The following is a 10,000-nucleotide window of genomic DNA, read 5'->3' as shown; positions in this document are numbered from 1 at the left end:
GCGTGACCAAATTGTTCTTGTTCAGCATCGGAGGGTCCATCTTACTAACGCCCACTTCGTTCCTATTGGTCGTTTGATACTAAACGAGAGTTGCTCTTCGCAACCGTACACGTAACTTACTCCGGGAGAACTAGGCGTGGCTTAGATCCTTGATGCATTCCCGAATGGTGGGGGTAAAGCCAGCCAGTGCCGTTCTCGTAGCAGATAACCAAGTCGTAAATCATGGCCAGTCGGCCGCTCGGAGCGCATCAAACGACAAATAGGGTGCAAAATCGTGGAAAAACTAAGTCCCTAAGAGTGCGACGAGTTTATCACATATATATACATATAGATAGATAGATATACATAGATATATATATATGTGTGTGTGTGTATGTATATATATATATATATACAGATATTTGTGGATTTATCTTTCTTTCTCTCTCTCTCTCTCTCTCCCTCTCTCTCTCTCTCTCTCTTTTTCTTACTTCATTTTTTTTGCTCCTTCTTCCTATCGTTCAAGTGTAAGGAAGGAAGAGAATTTATTGTGCATATATAGAAGAAAGTTATCAGTGCGACCGTCAGATAATTTTGTCTTCTTCTTCTTTTTCTTTTCCTTCATCGATGCATTCCTGGACTGCAAAAGGTGAAAATTAAACTTCGTACGATCTGATCGATCCTAAGAAAAGAAAAGAAAAAAAAAAAAGTACGAAAGAAATCAAAAACTACGAGGAAAAATTATTCAAATTATCTCTTCTTTAACGTATAGTAAAAGAAGAAGAAAAAAAAGGAGAAGGAAACAAATTGAACAATTAAAAATAATGTGCAGCAACGAAAGTCCACCGCCAGCTAAGGAACCATTGGCCGTTGGATTGGGTAATCCAATGGCCGGTTTCTTACCAGGATTGGAACATTATCGTCTTCAACTTTATCATTATGCCATGGCCGAGAGATTACGTTTGGCCCAACAATTACATCCTCAACATCCTGGTGTCGGTCATCCACCGTCGGGTTCACCAGGACATCTTGGAATGGGCGCCGCTTTTCCCGCACCATTGCCATTGTATCCAGCTGCAGCGGCTGGATATCCAAGTCGATTGGCATTGTCAATGGCATTACTTCATCCCCATCATCAGAGAATACCGGAGGAACCGAAACCCCAACACAGTTATATCGGTTTAATAGCTATGGCTATATTGTCATCGCCGGAAAAAAAATTGGTCCTTTCGGATATCTATCAGCATATACTCGAACATTATCCATATTTTCGTACCCGCGGTCCAGGCTGGAGAAATTCTATAAGACATAATCTCTCGTTGAACGATTGTTTCGTTAAATCGGGTAGAAGTGCCAACGGGAAGGGTCATTATTGGGCTATTCATCCGGCAAATCTCGAGGATTTTAGACGCGGTGATTTTCGTAGACGTAAAGCCCAAAGAAAGGTACGAAGGCATATGGGTTTAGCCGTTGACGAGGAACCTGACAGTCCTAGTCCACCACCATTACCAGCTACACCACCACCTTCCGCATCGGCGTTAGTTGGTCCAACCGTTGCTTCTCAACAGATCACGGGAATTTGGACGAGTCCTGCGCCACCGCCGCCCCCTCCACCTCCGCATTCTCATCATCATCATCACCATCATCATCATCATCATCATCAACAGCAGCAACAACAACAACAACAGCAACAACAACAGCAACAGCAACAACAACAGCAACAACAGCAACAACATACTTTTCAAAATCGTTCGATCAGACAATCATCGTCTCTTCAACCATCGAGAAAACGACAGTTCGACGTAGCTTCTCTATTGGCGCCGGATGATCAACATCACATCGAGTCGGATTTAAGATCGAACAAATCAAGAAGATTCAGTTGCAGCGAGGAAGACGAGTTACATGATCTTCAAGAACACGAACAGGAACAAGACGAGGACGTTGACGTAGACGTCGACGTTGACGTTGTAGCTGAGAGCAATGCTATTCCGTCGCCGAACGGGACAACGCCATCGGCTAGTCCAGAGGCGAAATTGGTCTCACCGATTGGACATTGGAACGATCGGAGTTTACAAACTGGACCACAACAATTACCATCCCTTCATCTTCACAATCACGTACACGTTAGGAATTATTACGTACCGGCAAACGCCAGTAACGCTTCTGGTGTCTAATAGAATCTCGAAATATGTGTTGCGTGTGTGTGTATGTGTGTGTGTGCGTGCATGCGTGCGTGCATATATGCATGTGCGTTTATGTGCGTGTATACATCTATCTCTCTTTCTCTTCGACGAAATGAAATTTCAAAAGAGTGTCTGAAAATCATCAAAAACAAAAGAAAACCCTCCTCCCCCCCCCCCCCCCAAAAAAAAAAACAAAAAAATAATAAACAAAAAATAAACGTCGTTTAGATACGTACACATAGTGATCTCCATCGATACCCTTATGTGAAAGTTTGATTTAACATCGACGAACGATTAAGTGCAATAAGCCCCTATCTGTTCTTATCAAGATCATCAGGGAAACTGATGCTTCTTAAAAAAGAAGAAAAAAAAAATACAGAGAGAGAGAGAGAGAGAGAGAGAGAGAGAGAAGGATTTATAATTACATACTTGTAAATAGATATAAAATCGAGTCAAAGATCTCTCACGTATGTTCAAAGTGTAATATAAAGAAGGAAGGAATAAAAGAAAAGAATAAACAAACAATTCGCATAGATAGATTATACGTAGTGGTATTGTAAAAATAGACATTGTTTTCTTTCTTTTTTTTTTCTGTTTTTTTTTTCGATGTACCAAACGAAAAGAATAGGAGGAAAAAAAAGAAAAAGAAAAAAGAACAAAAATAAAAGTGTATCATCATCTGTACAAAGAATCTCCGTATATTCACGTTTGTATGTATGTATGTATGTATGTATGCAAATGTATGTATGATAGGTATGTATGTATATGTGTATGCGATTGGATATCGCTCGACCAGTGTCTAGCGATAAGAAACAATAATCATCATCATCGTCATCATCATCGTCATTGTCATCGTCATCCTCATCGTCATCACCACTACCATCATTATCATCATCATCATCATCATCATCATCATCATCATCATCCAGTGAAAAAAATAGAAGAAGAAGGAGGAAAAGTGATGTGAACGAATATAATTCGATGTTAAAAAGACTTAGAAAGACAATTTTTGTGTTCTTTTTTCTTTTCATTTATTTATTTTTTCTTTTCTTTTTTCTTTTTTTCTTTTTCTTTTTTCTTATTTCTTTTTTTTTTTTCTTTTCCCCTTGAACAAATTCGATGTACATCGTTAAAACGCGAGTTTTCGTCGTCGTATATCGCGAATTGTCTCTCTCGATTGATTAAACGGAAAAAAACAAAAAAAAAAAATAAAAAAAAGAAAGGAAAGAAGAAGAAAGAAAAGATAAAAAGAACTTCGCCAACGAAAGAAAGAAAAACATGATGAATAAAAAAATAAACAAACAAATAAATGAACGAAAGTGACAAGATCGCGCGAGCCTACCTATAGAAAGTGATTTAACAAATAAATAAATTTAATAAAGTCTCTGTTCCCATAAGAAAAAAATAAATAAATAAAATAAAATAAAATAAAAAATAAGAAAAGAAAGAAAAGAAAAAAAAAATATTAAACAAATAAACAACGAATCTTTCATTCTTTTTCCACCTAACTCTTTTCTTATTAAAAAAAAAAAAAAAGAAAAAAGAAAAAAAAGAAACAAGAAAAATAGAAAAAAAGAAAGAAAGAAAGAAATAAAAAAAAAAAAAGAAGAAAAGAAAAACTTTTTCAGGTTTCAAACTTATTGCTCGATCCTTTTTTTTATTCTTTTTTTTTTCATTTTTCATTATCTTTTTTTTCTTTCTACAAAAGAAGCAAGGTACACGTTGAAAAATAAAAGAGAAAGATATTTTTTTTTCGGTTGCTTATCTATTTTCATAATATATTCATTTTGGTCGAATCGCCGTTGAAAAAATTGTTGGCTGACAATCGGACGATTAACGTTGAAAGATAAAAGAAAAAAAAAAAAGGAAAAAAAAAGAAAAAAAAAGGAAAAAGAAGAAAGAAAAAAGAAAAAATTAGTATGCACATATATAATTGAAGCGAATGCAATACCTATAAGAATCTTGAACAAAGTATCTACTACCTATTTCCTTCTAATACAAAGTCAAGTTTTTAAACTCGTTTTACATAGGTATTTACCTATACCTATGTATCTATGTATATGTATGTAGGTATATGTTCACAGAGTATACGAAACATTTATCTCATATAATGCAGGAACTATCATTAATAAAACATAAGAATACTTCATTCATTATATCTATCTGTCTATCTAACTATCTGACTAAAACTAACTATCGATTACCTAAAACGCAATACTTACTCGCTCGCTCAGTTATATTTACTTACTTAGTTACTTATTTACTCATAAATATTTCATTAAATAGAGAAATTCCACCAATGAATGTTTATTTAAAAAGAAACTTTTCGTCTTTATTTTGGAATTTAGAAAGAAATATTTTTTCTGTTCTAATGCGTTCGTACTAGTAAATTCCTCTCGTTAAATCGGTAAAATTTCGTGCTTCCATCGCTAATCCGGGAATTTACAAAAAAGAAAAACTAGAAACTAAAAAGGAAAGAATAATAATACTATTGCTAGTTCGTAAGAAGATTCTTTCCTTACTCCTTGCACCTGCTCAGAAAAGAAAATGGTACACAAGTGGGGTTCGTACTATCGGTCGATCTGTTTATCGCAAATAATTCGTTAAAGGAAATATAATCCTTACTAATAGGGAAACATTACTGAAATCCTTTCCAAAGCCTTTCTTTGTATTATCCTCCTGTTTACTTTTTCCAAAGATTACCTAAAAAGTAATTCTTGTTGTTTTTTTTTCCCTTAATTAAGTAGATTACAACTTGAACTATTTTACTTTAAAACCTTAACGCGTGTATATATATATAATATAACGTTAATTATTATTATATAATAATTATATTATATATATACACGCGTTATATAATAATATAACGTTAATATATATATATATATATATATATATATATATATATTATGTATTTAAAAAATTGATTTTTTTATATAAAAAATAATCTATACATATTGTATATATATATATATATATATATATATATATATATATATATATAACACTTATTTCATATGTTTTATAATGCTATATCTACTATTAAAAAATAATAGATTTGTTTTAATAGATAATTAATCACAATTAATTCCAGTTATTATGGATAGAAAGTTCTAATTTTCCATTAGTCAACATATATATATATATATATATATATATATATATATATATATATATCGATTCAAAGTTAATCAGGTTATACTAGCTATCGGTGAATAGAAAATCTCTCTCGAGTACTAAATCTCGTGAACGTATTATATACAGCATCCTATTGTCTCTCGGTTCATCAAATGAAACCTTAGCTAATTGCTAAGTGAGTCCTCCGAGCCAAATCCTTTGTGGGACACGAATGACGATAGGAAACCCGACGACGGAAACGAAAGCAATTTGTTAAATATTGCTTTCGACGATATAAACGGCGCAAACACTGGACCCATAGTAATGCTCGATTTAAACGAGATACTTCTCGTTAGATCGCACGAATTATATATATTATATTTTCTATCGATTCTCTCTCTCTCTTTCTCTCTCTCTCTCTCTCTCTCTCTCTCTCTCTCTCTCTCTCTCTATTTCTGTCTTTCGTTCCTTTTTAATATTTAACTTTTGAGTCTTTGCCTCCACATATTATTTTTATACAGATATATTTATATCTTTTTTCTTTTTTTTTTTTTTAATATTAAGAAATTATTCTTAATTTTTACAATGTTTATTGCAATATTAGAAGTGGATATTTCATGTGTGTTAAAAATATAGTAAAGAATGAAATTTAATTAATTTACTATCAAAACGTGTTTTGCCAATAAGAGAAAAGAATCGAATATCTCAAAAATTCAATATTGTAAGGAGAAAGGAATGCACGTTAGAGAAAGAGGAAAGATGAAAAAATCAAAAAGAAAGAAAAAAAAAGAAGAAAGAAAAGAAAAGGAAAAAGGAAAAAAATATCAAAAAGAATAAAGAAAAAGAAAAATTTGGATAAATTTCCCACAGTAGGATGGATAGGTAGGTAGGTACATCAAAAGAAAAAGAAGAGGGTGTTAGAAAAACATAGAAAGACGTTTGTTCGCTCTCGCAAGAGTACATTCAAACTCTGCAAACTGAATTCTGGTTTGTTGTTCTTAACCATTCTTCTCTCTCTCTCTCTCTCTCTCTCTCTCTCTCTCTCTCTCTCTCACTCTACCTCTATCTATCTATCTATCTATATCTAGAGTTTTCGAATATTTAACAAATAATGACGTAGCATTAGGGACCTAGTGTTATAGTAGTTCAAGCTAACCCATCAAACGAGATCAAGAGATCTCCTGGATCTTCCTAAAATAATATATCTATCGCCTTGCCAGCCGACGGACTATAGAAGATGATTCAACGATTATTCAAGGTCAGGACTTTTTTGAACATTCATTTATTACCATTAATGTTCCTTGCAAATCTTCTAAATTCATACCACAATGGTAGATAATTATTATTTACCATGATTGAAACACATACACATAAATGTATATGTACACGTATACAAGTCATTTAAATAACTATGAAAGTGACTCTAAAAGAGACAAAAATTTTTTAATTTCTCTTTTAGGACGCACGTTCTATCCAGAAAAAAATTTTTTTTTTATATCGCAGAATTAATTTCTTTTTTCTATCTTCCTTTTTTCTTTTTCTGTTTTCTTTCCTTTTTTTTTTTTCTTTCTTTTTTAATCGAAAATAAATATAACATTTTCTAACTAATGCTTTTGTTATTTTCACGCGAAAGAATTAATATTTTAATCGGTTCAAATTCGATCACATGCGAAAAATATCTGTTATACAGACCATTTTCATTGACCAAAAAAGCATGGTCAATGGGAAAATGTCAAAAATGAATATGTCAAAAGTATTTTCAATATTTCATTGAAAATATTTCATACCGGATATGTAAGGGGATATTAAAAACCTAAAGTATTAATTCTCTCTCATCCGACGGAAAAAAAAAAGAAGAAAAAGAAAAAAAAGAAAGATAGAGAGAGAGAAAAACAGGAAAAGGGTCTGTCAAAAATGAACCATTTTCGTGTCAATTGCGATCGAAATTCTTTGACAAATATCGACAATAAAGAAAGAATAAAATTGCTAGTAGATTTGCGATTTGAGATAAATTTTTGAGTAAGAGGAGATCGTAGAGTAAGCCAGTGTTTGGTGAGACATTGTCGTCGCAGGAAGGTGTGTACCTATTTAGATCAGATTGTTGGATTCGCCAGGGTAGATAGAACGTTGTCGTACCTTGTTTATGGCACAGACGTTCGAATACACACACACACACACACACACACATATATATACATATATATATTTCAGCCGATTGATTCGTTGGCCTCGATGTTCTCTCTCGACGGTCAGGAGCTTCAGGCAATAAGCTGAAATGTGTAGGTATGTACTTACATATATAGGCACATACAAATATACCGGATATATCTATATACTATGACGTTATCCCAATATATATATATACATATATATATATATGTATGTATGTATATATATATAGATATATGTAGATATATGTAGATAGGATACACACCACATTGTCAATGTGATAGTATCACACACATTGTAAGATCAGCTATAACCCATCATATACAGAGAGCCAAGAGAATCGGTTGCTGATCTCGTTACCTCCATAGTTGTTGCTCTGCAAATGGATTTGCGGCTGCGCAGATTAGGATGCATTGCTAAAGGGACACGAGTATTCTACATATAGTTGATCTAATCATCAAGAAAACTATCTGTCATATAATTAATTATAATGAGATCATATATACATATATATATATATATATATATATATATACATATATCTTTTTGAATCTTGATCGATAGATACATACCTAATAGATATATATACGAGATAAAGTCAATCTCGTGTATGATATCAATTAACAGGATAATTTCCATGTCACTTTGACGAGTATGTCTATCTTGATACACACATATATATCATATATGTGTGTATAATATATATATATATATATATATATATATATATATATATATATATATATATGATAAAGTCAATCTCAAATATGATACTAATTAATAGGATAATTTCCATGTCGATTTTTTTTGACGAGTACGGAACTATACGAATACATAAATAGCTATCGAGAAGTTGACGTTAGATAGATGATGATAGATAATACCATCTCGATGTTATAGGTACCTACTCTCTTTTCAATAGCGGGGAAGGAAAAATGAAAAGAAAAAAAAAGAAAAGAAAGGAAAAAAAGAAAGATGAGTCGGTCAACATTTTCTCTCTCTCTCTCTCTCTCTCTCTCTTTCTCTCTCTCCTTCTCTCTTTCTCCCTTCTTCTCACTCGGCAGGTAAAATATTAGCCATTCGTTCTCTCTTCCTCGCGAGATTCCGTTGGAATTCAGAGAGAAGATCCTTCAGGAGGACGAAGTTTAAGTACGTATTCGATCTATACATATACATACACATATATATATATATAGTAAACGTTCTTCTTCTTCCTCATCCTCTTCCACTTCTTCTTCTTCCTCCTCTTCAGCATTCGTTTCCAGTTGGCAGGAGTTCGACTCAGGTGTGACGATTCCAACGCCTAATAATCCATTTATAAGGTCCATTGTCGAAGGTTACCCACCCAATGTATTTTTAGGATCGGTCCTTACGATCTTTCTCACATCTCTTCTTTTTCTTCCTTTTCCCTCGAAATCGAACGACGCGTTTCTCATTCTCTCTCTATCTCTCTCTCTCTCTCTCTCTCTTTCTCTCTCTCTTTCTCTCTCTATTTAGATGTATGTACCGATACTACTACTTTTACCTTTAAATCTAGCTACTTTCAAAGTTAGGTAGTAAATATCATCTGTCTATTCGATATATGTGTATATATATATATATGTGTATATGCATATATAGATAGATACATTTCCGGTTCTAAATTGCCTTAGATTTTCTTTGAATATTTTCAATACGACAGTCCGTATATTCAACGATTTTTCCAGGGATTTGAAAACGTGTCAATCGAATTCGCATATCTCCTAATCGCGTAAATTAAACAATATATATTTCTAATTCAATTTCAAAGCATCACAAGAGCATATTTATGCACGATTGTTATTAAAATAAAAAAGAAATATCAACGATTGCAAAAATATACGACAATCATTTATTGAAACAATTAAATATTTATAATTATTATATGACAATTATTATAAAGGATAAAGAATGAAAGTATTAAAAGGAAAAAAAAAAAAAAAGAAAAGAAAAAAAGAACGAAAGAAAGGAAGAAAACTATTACATTCTATCATATTGTAATTGGTGAAATCATTTGGTCGTTTAAATTCTATAACTGCAAACGCGTACGATCGAAACTAAAAATCACGTGAATGTTGTGCATCGTTAAACTACATAATTATTTTTCCTCGAGAGTGAATTCACTGCTCGAATACCTCCGAATAAAATCGATTGTGGATGCTTTTGCTTTTAGCTTTTTCGTCGCCTCAATCTTTGATGTACCCAGCAACCCCCCACCGTTGAATCCTATGAACACTATGAACGCAGCTGGCACCTTCTTAAATTTCTGCGCGAAATACAAATAGGGTGGTGGTGTTGGTACACGTCAAAACGAACCTACTCGACTTTCCCCCCTGCCATCATCATCATCATCATCATCATCATCATCATCATCACTACTACCACCACCAGTCCCTCTTTACTCCCTCCCTGCACGAGTTCACAACATGAAAAAACATTCTTTCGTGTGGCGCAATTTAATGACGAAAGCTAACAAACTACTTCCCATTATAGTTTTTCATTCGAGCGTAGGATGAAAATCGTTTCAGTTATAT

The 10,000-nt window shown here is 33.0% G+C and overlaps 1 protein-coding gene across 2 annotated transcripts; it reads left to right on the top strand.

Moving 5' to 3' along the window:
* Nucleotides 1-259: 259 nt before the first annotated feature.
* LOC124430147 (forkhead box protein C1-B) lies at nucleotides 260-3,550 on the top strand. Of its 2 annotated transcripts, XM_046976313.1 has the most exons (2): nucleotides 260-1,424; nucleotides 1,548-3,550. In XM_046976313.1, exons 1-2 carry the CDS (start codon nucleotides 804-806, stop codon nucleotides 2,151-2,153), a joined length of 1,227 nt encoding a protein of 408 aa, XP_046832269.1. In that variant the 5' UTR covers nucleotides 260-803; the 3' UTR covers nucleotides 2,154-3,550. The 2 variants fall into 2 exon arrangements, with proteins under 2 accessions (XP_046832269.1, XP_046832268.1); XM_046976312.1 differs by having other exon boundaries at nucleotides 260-3,550.
* Nucleotides 3,551-10,000: the final 6,450 nt, after the last annotated feature.

This window comes from Vespa crabro, chromosome 17, assembly GCF_910589235.1.
Source record: "Vespa crabro chromosome 17, iyVesCrab1.2, whole genome shotgun sequence".
Classification (NCBI taxonomy): domain Eukaryota; kingdom Metazoa; phylum Arthropoda; class Insecta; order Hymenoptera; family Vespidae; genus Vespa; species Vespa crabro.
This window is presented reverse-complemented; position numbering and strand designations above follow the sequence as displayed.

Bases quoted from the DNA above. Each gene is read 5' to 3' on its own strand.
- LOC124430147 (XM_046976312.1), top strand. From the start codon at position 804: ATGTGCAGCAACGAAAGTCCACCGCCAGCTAAGGAACCATTGGCCGTT.